The sequence below is a fragment of the Chiloscyllium plagiosum genome, unplaced genomic scaffold (assembly GCF_037043375.1).
Source record: "Chiloscyllium plagiosum isolate Xiang-an unplaced genomic scaffold, Cpla_swu_hap1 HiC_scaffold_35, whole genome shotgun sequence".
Taxonomy (NCBI): Eukaryota; Metazoa; Chordata; class Chondrichthyes; order Orectolobiformes; family Hemiscylliidae; genus Chiloscyllium; species Chiloscyllium plagiosum.
Window position 1 is genome coordinate 9,738,310 of NW_028270173.1, and position 22,168 is coordinate 9,760,477.

Sequence of the window (22,168 nt, forward strand, 5' to 3'; positions counted from 1 at the left end):
GACTGGGTGCACATGAAGGATCTCACAGGCAGAGCCCTTCTCACCACCAGCCCAGCGATGGCTTGGTGCTTGTTGGAAAGTTCTGGTGATGAGGCATTCTGCCAAATGGCTTTGACAGTCTGCTCAGGGAACCGCTCGATAGGATCCAGCCCTTCCTTTTCCCTCAGGGTCTCGAGGACATGGCATGGGGGCTCAGAGGTTAGCACTGCTGCCTCACAGCTATAGGGACCTGGGTTTGATTCCAGCCTTGGACGACCATCTGTGTGGAGGTTGCACGTTCACCCTGCATCTGTGCGAGTTCCCTCCGGGTGCTCTGGTTTCCTCCCACAGCCCAAAGATGTGCAGGTTCAGTGAACTGACCATGCGAAATTGCCCATAGTGTTCAGGGATGTGTAGGTTAGAGGGAAATGTTGACCTTTAGGGTAGGGGAATAGGTCTTGGTGAGTTAGTCTCCAGAAGATCATTGTGGACCTATTGGGTCAATTGGCCTGTTTCCACACTGTCGGGATTCTGATTCTATGTCTCTATGTGCTGACCACTGGGTGTCAGTCTAGCCCTTGCTCCCTGTATCAATCCCTACCAATCCCTATCTCTGTGTCTCACAATCTCTACCAATCCCTCTCTCTGTCTCCCAATCTCCCCTAATCCCTCTCTCTCTGTGTCATTCAATCTCTACCAATCCCTCCTTGTCTGTCTCCCAGTCTCTACTAATCCCTCCCTCTCTCTCTCTTTTTCTGCCTCCCAATCTCCCCTAATCCCTTATCTCTGTGTCTACCAATCTCTAACGATCCCTATAACTCTGTCGCCAAGTCTCTACTAATCCCTCCCTCTCTCTCTCTGCCTCCCAATCTCCCCAATCCCTCTCTCTGTGTCTACCAATCTCTACCAATCCCTTATCTCTGTGTCTACCAATCTCTAACGATCCCTATAACTCTGTCGCCAAGTCTCTACCAATCCCTCTCTCTCTCTCTCTGTCTCCCGATCTCCCCCAATCCCTCTCTCTGTGTCTCCCAATCTCCCCCAATCCCTCTCTCTCTCTCTCTCTCTCTCTCTCTCTCTCTTGTATCTTCGAATCTCTACCAAACTCCTGTATAGTGATTGTAATGGAGTCAGTCAGCTGGACCTGATGGAATATGAGTTCCCTGATTGGGGCTGTTAATCCAGTCCAATCAGGGGAAGCGGTTGATAGAAAAGGTGAAATGTCAGGGACATCGTGACCACCCCCGCCCCTCCCCCCCCCCGAAAACCTGGCTTTGCAAGAGGCAGTGCTATTGTCCCAGACTCTGCATTTGTAAATAAAAGGTGATTGGTGATGGAATACCAGCATCTTAAGAGTATTTCACACACCCCCACCCTCTTTCTTTGAATGCTTTGAAATTTCAATTTTTAAATCAAACTCTCTACTTCCCTCCGTCAATCATATTCATCTCTTCCAGTCTATCTCTCTTTAAGTAGAATTGAAGCTGATGGTATTGATTGGAGCAGCAGGCTTGTCGGGCTGAATGGTCTACTCCCAGCCCTCTGTTCTCCTCTGAGGAGTATTCATGTTGCAGTGAGTGAGTTTCAGGAGTAGTGCCATAAAGAGGGGCAGGGAGAGCCTGGAACTCTCGCCAACCAAAAGCTGTTCAGACTGTGGGGTTGGAGCTAGCTGTGGGAGTTGGCTGCCTCACTTCCTCCGTTGCAACAGGGACAAAATGCTCCGAGAGCTCTTTGTTGATGGTGAAGACATTTGGGGTTTCTCACGGCAGTGATAGGTGCCGTGTAAATGCACATCCTTGATTTTTCCTCTGATGCTGAAGTGTGATGTGAAATGTGTCTCACGGACCGCAAAGTGCACACATTATGTCAAGTAAGCTATGTGTTCCATTCTGACAGGACAAACAGTTCACACCTTGTAAGCGAAAAATAACTTTCAGTACAACAGGGGTCTGAATGATTCTGAAAGTGCAACAGAGGAAAGCTGGATATTGAAGTGGGAAGATGTAAAGGTGACAGCACATCCTTTGACAAAGTGTGTGACAAAGTGAACATTACCAAAAATGTAACATATCCCATGCACCATTTGATGGACCAGGCCAGAACCCCCTCAAAACATTTTAAGAAGGCAGCCTAATATTTTTTTCGGCAGATGTGGAGTGGATAATCCAGGAGAGATGCAGCTGCTCAAACCACTCAGCTTGAAGCCAAACACAAATTATTGAAACATAATTGAAAAAAAACAGAATTGAGAATAACTTAATTATTTGAAAACGCAAAATAACAACTTAACCAAGCTGCTCCACTTCCCCCAACATCCCATTAACGCACCCCTTGGCAAAAGGTAAATTCAAACACAGGTTTGAGATTTCAGACAGAACGGTCAGGCAAGGCCTCTGTTAAGTATGGAATCGCTTTACACTGTAGCTGCTTCTCTGCTACCAGTAACTTCTGACTCCTTGGTAAAACTAAACTCGGCGAAAAAAAACACCTGAACTGGGAGAACTGGCCGCTCCCCTTTCATTGTAAAAAAACCCCGAAAGGCATCCTCTGCTGACTCAGGCAGTGTCTGTTAGTCATTTCAGCACCACTGCCTTTACAACCCCCCCCTGAAAAAAACCAAGGACAACATAACCTTGTTAAAGGGGCAGCATCATCACAAAGAGCAGCATGGTGGCTCAGTGGTTAGTACTGCGGCCTCACAGCGCCACAAACCCAGGTTCAATTCCAGCAACTGTCTCTGTGGTGCTTGCACATTCTCTCCGTGTCTGAGTGGGTTTCCACCGGGTGCTCCGGTTTCCTCCCACAGTCCAAAAATGTGCAGGTCAGGTGAATTGGCCATGCTAAATTGCCCGTAGTGATAGCTGCATTAGTCAGGGGTAAATGTACAGAAATGGGTCTAGCTGGGTTACTCTTCGGAGGGTTGTTGTGGATTTGTTGGGCCAAATGGCCTGTTTCCACGCTGTAGGGAAACTAATCTCATCTAAAAAAACTGCCACCTCTCATTATCGCCCCTCAGTATCACACACATGGAGAAGATGGCAGAATGAGAGTGACTCCACATTCACTGAGGGCCTGGAGTTCAGGGACAACCATCTCATCATCAAGAGGCCTGGACAGTACTTTGTCTACACCCAGGCGGTCTTCCACAGCATGGAGTGTCAGCCCCAGGCCGTCTATCTAAGCCACGAACTCACCAAGCTGTCGCCAAGTTATCCTGAGGAAGCCATTCTACTGAAAGCCACCAAATCCGCCTGCCACTCTCACCAACGCAAGGAGCCCTGGTACAAACCTCCTACCAGGGAGCCATCTTTGAGTTCCTGGAGGGAGATCCGATCTTCTCCAGGGTTAACGAGGAGACAACGGGATATGTAGACACAACCGAAGGGAAGACTTTCTTTGGAATATTTGTTGTGAGAGGATTCTTAGACCCTTTTCAATGTTTTTCCTAATACCTGGGCCTTCTGGCTAAGAGATAGGGACACTACGACTGCACCTCAAGAGCCCGCTCACCCAACACCCTTCTAACCAAAACACAATACTGATGAACGATTACAAGTTCGGATTGAACTGCACCAAGACGTAATCAACCATGCTATGCTATTGGGTACCAATTGGGCAAAGGGACAAAATCTCTGTCTCTCTCCTTCGACGCAGTTTAACCTGCCCTGCTATTTAAAACCTGCCCTGCCCAAGACTCACCCGGTGGTGAGTTTTGTGTGTGATATTCCGCTGTCTCACCACCTTATCACACCAGTGCATGAGGTAGTGCCCCAATCCATTTACCCAGCACCTTGGTGTTTGTGGGATCATACTGTGCGCTGACTATACTTTTGGCATTCCCCTCTGCCGTTGACAGCACCGTACAAAGCCCACCGCTGGCTGTAGAGAGCTCTGGGACAGCCTCAGGCTGTGACAGGCGCTGTCGAAATGCTGGAGATTTCCCTGAACCTCAGCGCGAAGTGGCGTCATGTGTTTGTGGCTTGGGGTCCGTAACTCACTCTGTTAACATCAACTCTCCACATCTCAACCATGCTGACCTCTGCTATGTAAAGCAAAGTCATATTTCTGTTGCGTTCCTGCCTCCGATCTAGGAGGACCCAGGTTGAGGTCTCACCTGCTTCAGAGCTGTGTAACATTGCAGCTGGTGTGAAAAGACCAATGTGTGGAGGGAGATGTCAACGTGGAATTTGTCACAGCCTGTTCACATTCTGAAGCAGGGTTGAACAGGCACAGTCCTATCTGCGCTGATCCCACTGTACAGCCCTTGGCCTGCTCCTTGGATGCTGCCTGACCGGCTGTGCTTTTCCAGCACCACACTCTCGACTCTGATCTCTAGTATCTGCATTCCTCACTTTTGCCATTGTCACAATACTTCTAATGGCTCTTCCAAGTAATTTCTTTTAAGCGTCGTGAGCTCTCGTGCCTTTGTTATCCTGCGAGGCAGCAAATTCCAGATTCCCACTACCCTCCGAGTGAAAGAAAATGCCATTTTTAAAAAAAAATTAAACTAATCAGGGTAATGATGCAGAGCAAAAGTGAGCTGCCTTCTGCTTTACAGTCCCTGGGCTCTGATGTGATTAAGGCAAACGTGAGGACTGCAGATGCTGGAAGCCAGAGTTTAGATCAGAGTGGTGCTGGAAAAGCACAGCAGGTCAGGCAGCATCCGAGGAGCAGGAAAATCAACGTTTCTATTCCTGATGAAGGGCTTTTGCCCGAAACATCGATTTTCCTGCTCCTCGGATGCTGCCTGACCTGCTGTGCTTTTCCAGCACCACACTGATTCTAAACTCTGGTGTGATTACCCCATTCTGAGTGAGCAAGCAGACTGTTCGACTGTAGATGCTGGAGATCAGAGTGGAGATGGTGGTGCTGGAAAAGCACAGCAGGTCAGGCAGCATCCGAGGAGCATAAACTCTTCATCAGGAATGAGGGCGGGTGGAGTCCAAGCGGGCTGAGAGATATGTGGGAGGGGGTTGGGAATGGGGGTAAGGTATCTGGGAATGTGATAGGTAGATGAAGGTGGAGAAGGGGGTGATGGTGATGGTGATGGAGGGGAGGGTGAAGCGGATAGGTGGGAAGGAAGATGGACAGGTGGGACTGTTCAAGAGGGACGGTTGGATCTGGGATAAGGTGGGGGGGAGGGGAGATGAGGAAACTGTATGACTAATCCACTTTATTTTAACCATCTGTCATCAGGACTGAGACCAATCAGAAAGCGATCAGCTTTTGTGGGTTAGGGGAGAGTTGGGAGGGTTATTCTGACTGGTTCATTTACCTTTTTTTTTAATCAGCCTAGTTCAGAGATGTTTCTGTATCCCTCTATAGCAGGTGAGATTTGAACCTGGCCCCCCTGGCTGAAGCATGGGGACACTACCACATTGGTTAGGAGTCTTTTTGACTTGGCTTTTCTTGTGGGATCTCACACTTGCCTTTCCAATCATTGGGAATCTACATTATTTTTGAACCCAAAATGTATTCTATTGGGATACATTGCGGCCTGGTACAGCAGCTGCTCTGCCCAGGACTGTAAGTAACTACAGAGAGTTGTGAATACAGCCCAGACCATCACAGAATCCAACCTTCCATCTATTAACTCCATCTACACTTCTTGAAGCTGCAGGAAGGTAGCTAACATTGTCAAAGACCCATCAAAGACCCATTCCCATTGGGTGGCACAGTGACTCAGTGGTTAGCACTGCTGCCTCACAGCACTAGGGACCCGGGTTTGATTACCAGCCTCGGGCGACTCTGTGGAGTTTGCAAATTCTCCCCCTGTCTGCGTGGTTTTCCTCCCACAGTCCAAGGGTGTGCAGGTCAGATGGATTGGCCATGCTAAATTGCACATAGTGTTAGGCGCATTAGTCAGAGGGCAGTTACTCTTCGGAGGGTCGGTGTGGACTTGTTGGGCCAAAGATCCTGTTTCCACTGTAGGGAATCTAATCAAACTGCTGTTAGGATCTCTTCCATTTGGCAGAAGATGCAAAAGCTTTTAAACAATCCTATTAACAGGTTCAGGAACAGCTTATCCCCTACTGCCGATAGACTTCTGAATGGACCTCTCAGGTTTCAAATCAAATGTGGATCTTACATCTTCTTTGCAGCCATAACTTTGTATTCTTTGCCCTGTTCTATCAGGGTAGCTCAGTGGTCAGCACTGCTGCCTCACAGTGTCAGGCACCCGGGCTCGATTCCACCCTCAGTTTACTGTCTGCGTGGAGTTTGCACATTCCCTCTGTTTCTGTGTGGGCTTCCTCCAGGGTGCTCTACTTTCCTCAAATGACGTGGATTGGCCATACTAGGTTACCCATAGTGCTCAGGGATGTGGAGGTTAGGTGGGTTAGCCATGGGAAATGCTACAGTTACAGGAGTTGGGGTAGAGGGATGGGTCTGGGTGGGATGCTGTTTGGAAGGTTGGGGTGGACTCGTTAGGCTGAATAACCTGATTCAACACAGCAGGGATTCTATTCCATTCATCACCGTATGATCTTTGTATGATATCTGCTGTCTGTACTGCACACAAAACACAACTATTCACTGTACTTAGGCACATGTGGCAACAATAAAACAGATCAAATCGAATCAGGTTTCACGAGTCCTATGAACTACTGGGGCCTCTTCAGTATCTTTTCCCATTATCCCTTGTAAATGTTTGTAATGAAAAACTTCCAGACGTGTCCCAGAATATTGAGGGCGATGAGGTGAGGTGATCGAGATCGTTGAGACAATTAAATAGTTTACTTGGGTGGACAGATAAAATCGATTTCTTCTGGGGGAAATCCAAAACGTGGGGGAGGGAGCCTGAAAATGAGAACCTGCCCCCCCCACTTTTCCGAGGTCTGTCAGGAGGCTGCTGATTGTCAGAAGAATGATCGAAACAGAAACTCTCCCCCTCGAAAGACAGCAGCTCTTTAGGATGGTGGGTGTTGGAGGAAAACAAGTTGATGTTTCAAAACTGCGCTTTCTGATTGACAAGGGGCCTGCAGGTATGTGAACCATCGCAGGCTGTTGGCGTTGAGATACAGATTGAGCAGGATGTAATTGAATGGGAGAACAGGTTGGAGGGGACAAATGGCCTCCTGCTGTCTGTATTTTCCATGAACAAGGTTGATGTTTTAAGCTCCCTGGAAGCATCATAGGAGCAAGGGGAGCTGGTGGCTTAGTGGTGTAATCGCTGGACTGTTAATCTAGAGACCAAGGAAATGTTCCCAGGTCCTGGGTTCAAATCCTGTCACAGCAGGAGGTGGGATTTGAGTTTGGTTAAAAATCCAGAATTAAGAGTCTAATAATGACTATGAATCCATCTTGGATCACTGCTATCCTTACCTGGTCTGGCCTATGTGTGACTTGCTTTTCTCTCTAATGAGAGAACAGCCTCTGTGGTCTGGTAAGGCTGTGGCAACACAACAACAACGATATGTGACTCCAGACCCACAGCAATGTGGCTGATTCTTAACTGCCCTCTGGGGTGTCCTCATCCCAAGAACAAATATAAGGAGAAATGATCCCAATTAGATACTTTGGTTCAGTAAGATCCTGACCAAAACATTTCTGCCAGCCTTAGGTATTTTTAAATGATCACCACCACCTTTTGTGGGAAAGGGAGTTTCAGATTTTAATCATCCTTTGTGCGAGGCAGCAGTTATAATGTCGATATTCCAATGGGGAATCTGACAGTCACTGCTGCGGGGTAGAATGGCGATGCACTCTGGAATATTACGGGAATCCCGAATTAGCCGACATGACTTTGAGATCTTTCAAAAATGAATTCGCAATTGCCAATTGTTCGCATTTTAGATGGTCTCAGGTTAAAACATGAAGCTTGTTCAAAGGATGTATATTGAATCTGTTAAAGTTGGTTTTCTAGATGAATGCTTGACAAATAAATTGCTTGGAATGCTTTGATTCTAAACTGTTTTTGCGGAACTGTTTAGAATATTCACAGGTCTGTCAGCTGGTCAAATGTCAGTCTGAGGAGTCCCATAGGTAGACCCTCCGACCATAATACAATGCTTCTCCACCACCATTCCATGCTAAAACATAAAAACAAATAGTAGATGATCATCTCCACCCCCCAAACCCCGCCAGCCCCAGGCTATCACATGCTCTTCAGAGGGTCAGAGCAGACTCAATGGGCAAAATGGCCTCTTTCCACAGTGTATGGATTCTACGATGCTGGTCTTAATATCTCGCTGCATTAAAATGCCTCCCTCAAGTGTGTCTTCATTTGTCAGTTACCTTAAAGCCGTGCCCTCTATTTCTGACTTTCTCCTCTGTGCAGACAATATCTCTTTCTTCATTCTATCAAATAAAAACCGTTTTGACCTGAATCCCATCCTGTGTGTAAGGTGTTGCTGTGACCACTCTCCTCCTGCTGGCTGACAATGCCAAACTTGCTCCAAACTTATTTGCCTGAAAGTCTGCCCCTTTTCTGCCTGTGCAGTTGGTATCATCCACAGAAGCCCCGACAACACCCAGAGGTCAGAAGAAGAGGGAGCTCAAGTGGCTCATCAGTAGAATATGAGAGTTAGAATAACTGAGACCTGCAGGAGATAGCCTTTTCTGCCACTCGATGAGAATGATCTTTCAGCTTCAGTTCCTGAGGAACATAATTCATGCCCTTTCTTGGTCAGTGTACTGAGGGCAGGAGTTGGGGAGGTCGAGTTGCAGCTGGACAGGACTTTGGCTCAGTCACTTTAGGATGACTGAGGAAGTGTTACCAAATCCAGAACCTTAACTCTCATTTCCCTTCACAGCTGCTGCAAGATCGAAAAGAGAACAGGAAATTCTGGAGAAACTCAGCAGGTCTGGTAGCACCGTTTTTGGGTCCTGGATTAGTCTGATTTCTCCTTTTATTACTATTTACTTACCTGGAGACATTTTGTTCGGGATTCCCTTTTGGTTTTTGCTGCCAATTTCCTTTTGTATTCCACCTATGCTTCTTTCCTTTACCTTTTTAACAGCCCTCTCAATCTGTTATAACCAGCCGAGCTCTCAATGGCATTTTCAATCCCACAGCAGGCGTCATTTCTCCTAGTTTGGCCATCCAGGGAGATCTGGATTTGTTTAACCCATCTTTCCCCTTTGAGGGAGCTGTGCCCGAATCATTGCTTCTATGAAGGCTCCACTCATTCAACTATGTTTCGTCCTGCCAAGCTTTGACCCTAATTTGTTCAACGTGAGATCCATTCTTACCCCTATTGAAATTGGCTTTCCCTCAAGTAATTGTTCTGGATTTTTTAAAGCGCTTTCCAACTCATTCCCAATCTTATGCTACAGTGATCACTAATCAATAAATTTTCTCCCATTGACATTTAAGCCTGTCCTAGCAGAGGAAGCAAGTAGCAATGCCTCTGGAGAAACGTTTCCTGAACATACACTGAAAACGCTCTGTCCTTTCTGTTCTTCATACTAATGCTACCCCAGTCTCTATTCAGGTCAATAATCTCCCTCATTGTAACTACTGTATCATTGTCACAATCCTCTGCAAATTCCTCGAGATCCTTCCCACTAATTGGTGACCCCCAGATAACACTGAACAGTGTTCCTTGTATTTGGGAATGTTTAACACCCAACCCCGAATTCCTTGAACCAGCTTTCTATTATAGCCACAAAACAAACTGTCGCATACCAGTCTCTGCCTAGAACTCTCCAATTTGAATTACCAGGTAACTCTTTTAAAAACTGATGTTAGTTGAAAGATAAATGTGGCAGGAGGTTTCTTGGAATCTTAATCATTTGTACTATTTTCGCTTGCCCAATATCTAATGCCTTTTGGCAGATCCATGATCATTTAATTCTCTCTAAGACTGCCAATCCCTTGGATCCTTCCATTGGCCAATCTGCAGATTCTCTCTCAAATCCCAATCACATTATCCTCACTCAAATCTCAATCTCCTGATCCTCACTCAAATCCCAATCTCCTGATCCTCACTCAAGCTAAGGACTGATTACGGATAGTCAGCACGGCTTTGTGCGTGGGAAATCACATCTCACTAACTTGATTGAGTTTTTTGAAGAAGTAACAAAGAGGATTGATGAGGGCAGAGCAGTAGTCTTGATCTATGTCAGGAGGGCATTTGACAAGGTTTCTCATGGATGACTGGTTAGCAAGGTGAGATCACATGGCATATGGGAAGAGCTAGCCATTTGGAACACAGAACTGGCTCAAAGGTAGAAGACAGAGGGTGGCAGGACAGGGTTGTTTTTCAGACTGGAGGCCTGTGACCAGTGGTGTACCACAAGATCGGTGCTGGGTCCTCTGCCTTTTGTCATTTATATAAATGATTTGGATATGAGCATAAGAGGTACAGTTAGTAAGTTTGCTGATGACCCAAAATTGAAGGTGTTGTGAATGGTGAAGAAGATTACCTCAGACTATGATGGGATCTTGATCAGATGGGTCAATGGGCTGAGGAGTGGCAGATGGAGTTTAAATTAGATAAATGCAACCTGCTGCATTTTGGGAAGGAAAATCAGGGCAGGTCTTATACACTTAATGGTAAAGTCCTGGGGAGTGTTGCTGAACAAAGAGACCTTGGAGTGCAGGTTCATGGCTCCTTGAAAGTGGAGTCGCAGGTAAATAGGATAGTGAAGAAGGTGTTTGGTATGCTTTCCTTCATTGGTCAAAGCATTGAGTACAGGAGTTGGGAAATCATGTTGCGGCTGTACAGGACATTGGTTAGGCCACTGTTGGAATATTGTGTGCAATTCTGGTCTCCTTCCTATTGGAAAGATGTTGTGAAACTTGAAAGGGTTCAGAAAATATTTACAAGGATGTTGCCAGGGTCGGAGGATTTGAGCTATAGGGAGAGGCAGAATGGGCTGGGGCTGTTTTCCCTGGAGCATCAGAGGCTGAGGGAGGTTTATAAAATCATGAGGGGCATGGATAGGGTAAATAGACAAGGGAGTCCAGAACTATAGAGCATGGGTTTAGGGTGAGAGGGGAAAGATATAAAAGGGACCCAAGGGACAAGTTTTTCACACAAAGGGTGGTACGTGCATGAATGGAATGAGCTGCCAGAGGAAGTGGTGGAGACTGGTACAATTACAGCATTTAAAAAGCATCTCAGTAGCCACATGAATAAACCATAGAACCCCTACTGTGTGGGAACAGGCCCTTCAGGTAAAGTGACCATCCAAAGAGTATCCCATCCAGATCCATCCCCTATATTTCTGATGACTAATGCACCTAACCTACACATCTTGAACACGGTGGAAAATTTAGCATGGCCAATTCAACTAACTTGCACATCTTTGGATTGTGGAAAGAAACCAGAACAAATGCACACAGATACAGGGAGAGCATACAAGCTCCACACAGACTGTCACCCAAGGGTGGAAATGAACCTCGGACCCTGACACTGTCAGGTAGAAGTACTAACCATTGAACCACTGCACTGGATTTGCAGGTATACGGGCCAAGTGCTAGTAAATGGCATTTTTAGGTTGGGTTGGGCTATCTGGTCGGCATGAACGAGTTGGACGATAGGGTCTGTTTCTATACTGTAAAACTCTATTTCCCAACCTCCTGATCCACATTCAAATCCCAATCTCCCAACCCTTGTTCAGATCCCAACCTCTTGATCCTCACTCAACTCCCAACTTCCTGATGCACACTCAAATCCCAACTGGACAATGCTGCTTCTGAATTCTTAGCTGTCAATGTGTAAAGTATTTTCTGGAATCACATCCCATTCAGTCAAAAGGCAGATCAATCTGTACTAATTAGAGAGATACATTTCTTCATCTTAAAAATGTTTTTATTAATTCCAATCTTTGCAATTAATAACACAAATAATAAATAATATAAATAAAAATTAATAAATATATTTAACAACTTAAATCAATCTGAAACATCTCAAACTTGACAATATTTTCACCAATAAAGACTTCTTGAAAACAAATATTGCAGTTTGACACGAGACACTGCTTTCGCTTGCCCATTCAAGCACCTCATTCTCAAGGTAGAAACTCTCTTGGCCATTGAACCAATTAGATTTCTCGTTACCCAGGCTCAAGAATAACTGATGGAAGATACAGGCCATTAAAGGAATCCAACTCCATTAAACATTCAAGAGAAAAAAATCTCCAATAGTTAAACTTAAGTTAGAGCCAAACATATTCCACTTAAATAATCATCATTAAAGAAACAACCAAGTAAAGGTCTCTCAACTGTATTCACCATCAGGCACCTTTCAGGATACTGTTTGGAGAAAATGTGTACATTGTAATATGCATACATATTTTAAAAATTGCCAACCAACCACACTGAAGGCCAATTGATTGTTGGTCCTCTTCATCCAATGTCTTCTTCATTGAATTGGGACAAGTAATGATCACTGAAGATTTACAACGCTAGTACAAATACCACCATGGAGAATTTACAGCGATTTCGATTTTCTTTTAGCGACTTTTGAGATGATTTGTAGCTCAAGTTGAGGTTTTGGATGTAGGTTTGATTAGATTAGATTCCCTACAGTGTAGAAACGGGCCCTTCAGCCCAACAAGTCCACACCGACCCTCCAAAGAGGAACGCACCCGGACCCATTTCCCTCTGACTAATGCACCTAACACTATGGGCAATTTAGCATGGCCAATCCACCTGACCTGCGCATCTTTGTGACTCGCTAATGAACCCTCAAGCTCAGCAAGCAAACCTACATCCAATATTTTCTTTTGTTAACACATTCAGTCATGTTATGACAAGCCTCAGCAGTAGGTGGCACTTGAATCAAAGCATCCTGGCTCAAAAGCTAGGGACATTAGCACTGTGCCACAAGGGTCTCAATAATAGAGATACATAAACATACAAGTAGGGCACTATCAGGAAAACCAGTTCCTGTTCTCAGGGGCAAAGCATTCGGAGGATCAGACCCAAGACCCCGCTTGTTAGTTCCAGTGATTGTTTAATTAATGTCTCCATAAGGAGTAAAAGTTCAAATAAGTTAAACTACAAAAAATGTGATATAAATACGAAATAAATTAAGAACCACTGTCTTACTGATAATTTCAATTGACTAACTCACATGTTAAGAAATGCTGCTGAAGCAGGTGGGACTTCAACCCACACATTTTTGGAATCAGAAATGGAGATATTACCATTCTGCCACAGGACGTTTAAATAGTGGTGTGTAATGTTTGCTTAAATGAACAGTTCAGCTTAGTTAGAGCACAATTATTTGCAACTCTCCACTTACACTTTAACAAGGCAATTCATGTTATCACACAGACAGCAATGAATGTTCCCAGCTGTTCCCAGTCTGTGGGAAATAGGAACATCATGGGGAAAAGTGGAGGCTATTTAGCCTTTTCGGGCTCGTCTGCTGAATATCAGAGTCTGGTGGCAGAGTAGTAATGTCCCTAACTCCAATGTAGGAGGCCAGACTGAAGTCTTATCTGCTTCAGAGTTGTGTCAAAACATTCCAAAACAGCTTAATTTGAAAATACCGAAACCCTGGTTAATGGGCTCTGATGAGTGATATGGTGCTATGCAGAAATCAGGGTTTGCTATCCTGGTAATTCACCTGGACAACCCAGACATAAAATCCCTGCATATTTGAGAACTTATGTTGCTGCAAGCCTTTAAATAAAATAAAGAAGTTCATCTCATTGTGCAATTAGTGCTGGTGAGGACAATGTGCCCCAATCTGCATTTCAATTTGAAATTCTTGAACAGTCATCGAAAAACAGTGGAAGTGACCCGGGATCATTATACAGCAAATATTCCAAAGAAAGTCTTCCCTTCGGTTGTGTCGACATATCCCGTTGTCTTCTCGTTAACCCTGGAGAAGATCTGATCTCCCTCCAGGAACTCAAAGATGGCTCCCTGGTAGGAGGTTTTGTACCAAGGCTCCTTGCGTTGGTGAGAGTGGCAGGCGGATTTGGTGGCTTTCAGTAGGATGGCTTCCTCAGGATAACTTGGCGACAGCTTGGTGAGTTCGTGGCTCAGGTAGACGGCCTGGGGCTGACACTCCATGCTGTGGAAGACCACCTGGGTGTAGACAAAGTACTGTCCAGGCCTCTTGATAATGAGATGGTTGTCCCTGAACTCCAGGCCCTCAGTGAATGTGGAGTCACTCTCATTCTGCCAAATCACGTTCCCTCCTTTCCTGGTTGGGAAAGCTGACGGGGGGGGGGGGGGGGGGGGGGGGGTTGGGGTGAGAGAGACAGAAGACACCATGAGGATCGAACAAAGAGAAAGAAACAGCCTGCATTTATGAGGCGCCAGTCATGGCCTGGGGATATGACAAAGCACTTTACAACCAATGATGGGTTTTTGAAGGAAAAGTTGTGCTAATGCAGGAAATGGAACAACCAATTTGTGCACAGCAAGATCCCACAGCTTACAACTTGAGAGAAATTGGATGGTCTGCATCTTATTTCTGAAAAAAGTGCAAATTCTACTCATTACTCTCTAAAGGAGACATTGTGAAATCTCCATGAAACTGTGCTGAAACAGCTGATCTGGACCAGGTAGGGAACCGATGGGATGTAAGTGGCTGCAGCTCTCAGGGAGAATGAGGACACATATTAACTCGAATCTGTCCCTCACTGCTACTCACTGGGAGCCAGGGAAACCCAGGGCTCAGAGCAAGGTTGGGGTTTGGATCCAATGGACCATTTGAAAGACCACCATCACCCTCATGCTCAACTCACTAATCAAGGATGTTGCCTTCAGTGAATTCCTCAGAGCTCCCTTGTCACCCTGACCCATAGAGAGGCCGGTCACAGGAGGATTTCATCTCTGATGCCTGTGCTGCTATCTCTGTGTTCAGATGAACCAATTCACACCACAACCCCTCCTCTTTGCCCAGGACCCTGTTATCTCCCACTCTCCTCCTCCAGTGCTCTCTCCACACTGCATTATTGATAAAGAGAGTTAGCACCTTCCCAACCCACCCCCTGCACCCTCCCAGCTGCTGTGGCCTATTCTCCAGAGGATGCTGTCACATTGAGAACAGTTCTGTACCTGTCAGGTGAGCTGCGATTCTCGGCCGGGGGTCACTCCCCACCTGCTTCATGAGTCGGTGCAAACCTGGAAATGGAAAAGATAGAAACTCAGACCCAGCTGGATCACCCACAGAGCACAGACTGACAGACACAGAGAGAGAGGGGGGTTGGGGGCGGGGGGTGAAGGACGGGACAGATAGACAGGTGGGCTCATGAGAGAGAAGATTGAAAGATGAAACACATTTCTGCAGGAAGAAACAGAATTAAGATTTCGAGTCTGATATCACTACAAACTGAAAGATTATTCTCAAAAGACAGACGAGGACTCCGGAGAATGGACATCAAAATAACTAAGGAAAGAAAGTAACAGAGCGATACTGTGCTGGAAATGGCAGCGATGAGAAGACAGAAATATTGGTAAAGATTGACACAAAGTCAGAGGTTAAACCGAGATAGACGTTGATAACGGAATATGATGTACTGATCCTGACAGCACTTACCGCTGGTCTGAGCAGCTGTTGTCAGTGAGGGATGGGAGACTTCCAGCTTTAATCCTGAATCCTGAAGAAATTAAACAGGGCAGACGTTAAGATGTGAAATTCTCTCAAATTTCCGCTGCACCTGACAGGAGTTGGTGTTCGACCCAGGGCTGCAGCTGGGTGGACTGTAGGGTCTGTAAGCTGGCTATCTTAACTGTTCAACACATGGTAGGCAGCCACTGTAGTGTGGAGAGACACTGTATTGTGGAGAGACACTGTAGTGTGGAGAGACACTGTAGTGTCAGGAGACACTGTATTGGAGGGAGACACTGCACTGTACAGTGAAACGATGGGGTACAGAGACACCACTTTGTCCACTCGCTATACCGTACAGCGAATGTACTGTGCAGAGACACCGTATTGGACATTAGTGTACACACAGACATTGTTTCAGAGACAGTCTAGTGGACAGTCTATTTCACACAGACACTATATTGTCCAGCGACCCGGTGTTGGACAGAAACACAATGTTATCCAGACGATTGTAGACACTAAGTGGATTGGAGCCCCTGTGTTGTACACTGTCCAGGACAGACAGGCTACCCTGGAGAGCCGGAGTGACCCAGCCAGCCTATTCCCCCATCCCCACTGTGTACAGACACACGCTGACACCAGGCAGACTGGCTGAGTGTCCCCCCCCGTCACTCTCAGAGTGACAGCTGCCAGTCTCTGCTTGTCCTTTAGTAGCGCCGGCAGCACAGACTGAGAGAGCCGCCTTTATCCGGCGGGACCCATAGAACAGGGAGCAGTTCCAACAGTTCCCTCAGCTCAGGCTGGGCACTGAGCAGGGTCCCGGGGAAAATCGCTCTCGCTGTTGGAGAGACTGCAGTTAAAGGGCCGGCCTGGCTGAAGGGCTGGGGGCCAGGTTGCTGTTTCGCTGCAGAGTTGCAGCAGGAACTGAGAGTGAAATCCCTTCGCAGCTTGAAGTGCCCGCTTCCCAACAAGTCCCTGTCCCGGAGCAATGCAAGCGGCAAGTGGAAGGCGAGCGCTAGTCTCCGAGAACCCCCTCCCCAAGGCTGACCCTCACCTGGTTTGTAGGGAGCACTCCAAACTGAAGCAGGAAGAGAAAGGTACAAAGCAGCAACAAGCCGAGGACAGCGAGTGCACACAGAGCCCGCCAGAAACAGCTTGTGTTGGAGCCTGACTCCCTGATGGGCAGCAGCCCCCCATTCTCCAGCTCCAAGAACTTGGCCTCAGTGTTCATGCTGTCAGGTGGCAGAGGGAGCTCGCTGGGTCAGCCTCTCTCGGGTCCACTCAGGCTCTGTATGAGTGTCTCTGTCTCTGTCTCTCTCTCTCTGGGAGGGAGCTGCCTGCTCTCGAACTGCTGCTGCTGCTCACTAACAGCTCTTTATACCCAGCAGGAGCAGCACAGTCACTGCTGGCTGTGATGGAATGGAATGGGAAATCCCCAGGCAGAAACAGCAGCGATTGGAAAGCGATCACTCTCCAGCTCGAATGTGGGACTGGCTCTGTCTAACTCTCACCCAACGTGGAACCACAGCAGTTTCTCCCAAAACCAGGAAATCCTGTCGGTAACCCAAAGTGGGTCCCAGCAATCCCCCCAGTCTCTCCATGTATCCCCCATGGGCTCCTGGCTCTCACTGGGAACAATGACAGAGGGAGGAGATAGAGAGAGGGAGGGAGAGCACAGCACTAACTTTATTACCGAAATAATCGGTTCTGTCCTAGTGTGGGGCAGACCCACCGACAGTGGATAACGGATTAAATTGGAGAAAGATCAAGCTGAACCAAAACATCCCATGCAGAAAGCTGTGTGAGTGGTCAGATGGTGGGACAAAACCCTTGGCAGCAGCAAAGTGAGAAACGAACTGATCTCTCAGGTGGACAAAATGAGACTCTCTGACCAACCCAACGAAAGCTCTCCGTGTCATGAAACAGCAGCGGAGCGAGGGTCGTCAGTGCGGATCACCCAGAGAGTGAGACTGGGGAGTTCAACCCCCAGAATAAGGACATGAACAATAACCCAGCAGCTAGTCACCTCCCATCTTCACTGTGGGGGAACCAAACACCTTCCACTGGGAGATGGACATCAGGGGGTGCAATGGATGCAGGAACCTGGTGAAATTATCGTCAGGAGGGAAGTGATACTGAAGACAGTGAGAGAGCTGTGGGAGGGCCACTCCTAGTTCCTAATGGACTTCACAACAAGGTCCTCACAGCAGCACTAATACAGCAGGAGATTTGTTGGTGTGAATTTTCCAGGATTCCCCAGATTCTGGAAGTGTTCCATCAGACTGCAAAGCAGCATATGTCCTGCCTGTATTCCAGAAGGGAAAGTATTGGATAGTTAGCCTGACATCTGTCATGGGGACACTGATGGAATTGATGACGCAAGTGGTTCTAGCTGTGTACCTGAAACCCTCCAGATAGTGAGGAAGAGCCAGCAGGGGTTTGTGAAAGGGAAAGAAGATTTAGTCAGTGTCTTTGAATTAGTGGAAGGAGTGCATTGGGCTATGGGTAAAGGGGAGGTCCCTGACACACTCTACCTGGATTAGACAGAATGCTGATTTGGTTTAATTAGATTAATTCTTGTCAGATGTACCTGAGTGCAATGAAAAGTGTGAATACTCTAACTGATGATGTTGCCTAGTCATGGTGATGGAACATCTGAAAACCTACCTTCCAGCTCATTGAGCGAACTAACGTACATATGAGAGGTCCAATCAGCAGTCTATTCACAGCGGGAAAGAAGCTGTCCTTCACCCTTTTGGCACGAACTTTTCATCTTTAAATCCCCGGCGTGACTGAAGAAGTTGGAAGTGATGATAACTGGGATGGGAGGGCTCTTTGATATTGGCTGCCTTTTCACAGAGATGAGAAGTGTAGATGGAGTCAATGGATGGCTGGGTGGTTTGTGGGAGGGTCTGAGCTATATCCACAACTGGTGTCACATCAATGTGATTGAGACTGATCGCGGCTCATGATAAACGGCTAAGGCATATAGGGCTGGGGCGAAATCAATTAGGTACACTGTAAAAACAAGTAAAAATGCTATTCCTCAGTGAGACCGGCCTCATGGGTGAGACCACTCTGGAATAATGTGTACAGTTTCAGTCTCTTTATTGAGGGGAGAATGAAAATAGAACATAGAACATAGAACAATACAGCACAGAACAGGCCCTTCAGCCCACGATGTTGTGCCGAACATTTGTCCTAGCTTAAACACCTATCCATGTACCTATCCAATTGCCGCTTTAAGGTCACCAAAGATTCTGACTCAGCCACTCCCACATGCAGCGTATTCCATGCCCCCACCACTCTCTGGGTAAAGACCCACGCCTGACATCCCCCATACCTTCCACCCTTCACCTTAAATTTATGTCCCTTGTAATACTCTGTTGTACCCGTGGAAAAGGTTTCTGACTGTCTACTCTATCTATTCTCCTGATCATCTTATAAACCTCTATAAAGTCTCCCCTCATCCTTTGCCATTCCAATGAGAAAAGGCCTAGCACTCTCAACCTATCCTCGTACGACCTATTCTCCATTCCAGGCAACATCCTGGTAAATCTCCTCTGCACCCTCTCCAAAGCTTCCACATCTTTCCTAAAATGAGGTGACCAGAACTGCACACAGTACACCAAAATTGGCCTTACCAAGGTCCTGTACAGCTGCAACATCACCTCTCGACACTTGAATTCAATCCCTCGGCTAATGAATGCTAATACACCATAGGCCTTCTTACAAGCTCTATCCACCTGAGTGGCAACTTTCAAAGAGCTATGAACATAGATGCCAAGATGTCTCTGCTCCTCCACCTTAGTAAGAACCCTACCGTTAACCCTGTATTCCGCATTCTTATTTGTCCTTTCAAAATGGACAACCTCACACTTGACAGGGTTGAACTCCATCTGCCACTCCTCAGCCCAGCTCTGCATCATATCTAAGTCCCTTTGCATCCGACAACAGCCCTTCTCACTATCCACAACACCACCAATCTTCGTATCGTCTGCAAATTTACTGACCCACCCTTCGACTCCCTCTTCCAAGTCATTAATTAAAATTACAAACAGCAGAGGACCCAGAACTGATCCCTGCGGAACTCCACTTGTAACTGGGCTCCAGGCTGAATATTTACCATTTACCACCACTCTCTGACTTCGACCGGTTAGCCAGTTCTCTATCCAACTGGCCAAATTTTCCACTATCCCATGCCTCCTGACTTTCCGCATAAGCCTACCATGGGGGACCTTATCAAATGGCTTACTAAAATCCATGTATACTACATCCACTGCTCTACCCTCATCCACATGCTTGGTCATGTCCTCAAAGAATTCAATCAGACTTGTAAGGCAAGACCTACTCCTCACAAATCCGTGCTGGCTGTCCCTAATCAAGCAGTGTCTTTCCAGATACTCATAAATCCTATCCCTCAGTACACGTTCCATTACTTTGCCTACCACCGAAGTAAGACTAACTGTCCTGTAATTCCCGGGGTTATCCCTATTCCCTTTTTTGAACAGGGGCGCAACATTTGCCACTCTCCAGTTCCCTGGTACCACCCCTGTTGACAGTGAAGACGAAAAGATCATTCCAACGGCTCTGCAATTTCCTCTCTTGCTTCCCACATAATCCTAGGATATATCCTGTCAGGCCCGGGGGACTTGTCTATTCTCAAGTTTTTCAAAATGCCCAAACACATCTTCCTTCCGAACAAGTATCTCCTCTCGCTTACCAGTCCGTTTCATACCCTCCTCTTCACCAATACGGTCCCTCTCGTTCGTAAATACTGAAGAAAAGTACTCATCCAAGACCTCTCCTATCTCTTCCGACTCAATACACAGTCTCCCACTACTGTCCTTGATCGGACCTACCCTCGTTCTCGTTATTCTCATGTTTCTCACATACGCATAAAAGGCCTTGGGATTATCCTTGATCCTACCCGCCAAAGATTTTTCATGCCCTCTCTTAGCTCTCCTAATCCCTTTCTTCAGCTCCCTCCTGGCTATCCTGTATCCCTCCAATGCTCTGTCTGAACCTTGTTTCCTCAGCCTTATTTCAGCTTCCTTCTTCCTCTTTACTAGACATTCAACCTCCCTCGTCAACCAAGGTTCCCTCACACGACCATCTCTTTCCTGTCTGACAGGTACATACATATCAAGGACACGTCGTAACTGTTCCTTGAAAAAGTTCCACATTTCAATGACATCCTTCCCTGACAATCTATGCTCCCAACTTATGTTCCTCAGATCCTGTCTTGCAGCATCATATTTACCCTTCCCCCAATTGGAAAACCTACCCTGTTGAATGCACCTAACTCTCTCCATAACCAAGGTGAAAGTCACAGAATTGTGGTCACCATCACCAAAATGTTCACCCTCTAACAGGCCCATCACTTGTCCCGGTTCGTTACCAAGTACCAAATCCAATATGGCCACCCCACTGGTTGGACAATCTACATACTGAGTTAGAATGTGTTGGAGGAGGCTGTGAGACTGACACCTGGAATGAGCAGGTTGTTTTCTGAGCAACGCTTGTTCAGGTAGAACTTGCTTTCACTGAGAGTGAGAGGCGAGTCCTGCTTTGGATCCAGACAAAGGCCCGTTAGTGAATGGGAGGAGAAGGAGTTTATCAAGATGGAACCCAACCCCTACTTCCCTGAGAATTGGAAAGCCCTTCATCCCAACCCTGGTCAGATTGACCGTGATGAGTATGTATTTCCATTCACTGAACACCCCTTCCTGTGTAACAGTATTCTGCAAGTACCTTTCTAGAAATGGGGAAGGAAGTCACAAGCCGAGCCATCTTGGACAGGAATAATTTCTCATCATGGAGCCAGCCGTGTTAGTCTGAGTTAGCCTGACACATTCTCAGAGTGCATCTGTCTGAGGCACAGTGGGTGATAGTTTCTCATTCACACACCATTCCCCATGACAGAACAGGGTGCGGTGGCAATTCCTTTTGGCTGGAATTGAAATTTAAATTTCTGCGAGTCTTTGGCCAAACAGTGGGGTAAGCGTGTTATTGGTGTGAGCTGTGCTCAGCTGAGAATGGTGTATCTACAGGGATGGCTGGGAACCGATGGAATCAGTCAGGAAAACAGGGTGTGCCTGACAGTCAGATTCTCACAGGCTGACTCCATGGACAGGAACGTTTGATTTCCTGGGAGCACAAAGATGGTGGCATGGTCCCCTGTTTCAAATATCACGTGTAAATATTTCACATTGCATAGGGTCCACTCCTTTCATGCCTGCTTCAGCCGAGTTTGATCACAGCATGAAATGTTGTACATAAAGTGTTTTAACAGTTCCCTGGAAAAAGACAAAAATACAACTAAAGAAAGGGTTAATTCCCAAACAAGAGTTAATCCATGAGCGCAGATTTACTGCATCTCCTTCAAGACATAGAAAGCATGTAAGTATTGGCTGTCCTGTCGGATGTTTAAATGTCTCCCTTTGAAAAACTTCTACTCTCTTGGGAACATGTGAGCCGTTCTGACATTGAGCGCTGGATGTCTGTGGTTGTGGCTCAGAGATTTGCAATAAGTGTTTTGCTTTCTTAAATACACCACATACTTTTAACTTTTAAATAGTTCTTTCATTGGCCTCAGTACATTTACAAAAACCTCACTAATTTATTATCTTCCAAAAAACCACCCTGCCAGCCTGTTTGTTATACAGTTGATATGGTTTCGTGACACTGGATTGCAAATAGAATATTTCTCAGTGTTTTATCGAGAA

At 46.5% G+C, this 22,168-nt stretch overlaps 2 protein-coding genes across 2 annotated transcripts; one reads left to right on the forward strand and one right to left on the reverse strand.

Annotated features, from left to right (window-relative positions):
* The first annotated feature begins 1,842 nt into the window (after window positions 1-1,842).
* On the forward strand, window positions 1,843-3,428 carry LOC148140033 (tumor necrosis factor-like). The gene is given in 3 exon segments (XM_087978690.1): window positions 1,843-1,849; window positions 2,996-3,262; window positions 3,265-3,428. Coding segments are annotated over 3 exon segments (438 nt in total).
* Window positions 3,429-11,726: 8,298 nt separating this feature from the next.
* Window positions 11,727-16,701, reverse strand: LOC122541180 (tumor necrosis factor). The gene is made up of 4 exons (XM_043677806.2): window positions 16,495-16,701; window positions 15,429-15,489; window positions 14,948-15,013; window positions 11,727-14,100 (listed from the first exon to the last, which is right to left on the reverse strand). Exons 1-4 carry the CDS (start codon window positions 16,669-16,671, stop codon window positions 13,688-13,690), a joined length of 717 nt encoding a protein of 238 aa, XP_043533741.1. The 5' UTR covers window positions 16,672-16,701; the 3' UTR covers window positions 11,727-13,687.
* Between the last annotated feature and the right edge of the window lie 5,467 nt (window positions 16,702-22,168).

Excerpts from the sequence above, each read along its gene's own strand:
- LOC122541180 (XM_043677806.2), bottom strand. The coding sequence starts at position 16,671 with ATGAACACTGAGGCCAAGTTCTTGGAGCTGGAGAATGGGGGGCTGCTG. Across the intron at positions 15,014-15,428 it reads AACAGCTGCTCAGACCAGCG|GTTTGCACCGACTCATGAAG; the intron begins GTAAGTGCTGTC and ends TTCCATTTCCAG. Across the intron at positions 14,101-14,947 it reads AATCGCAGCTCACCTGACAG|CTTTCCCAACCAGGAAAGGA; the intron begins GTACAGAACTGT and ends CCCCCCCGTCAG.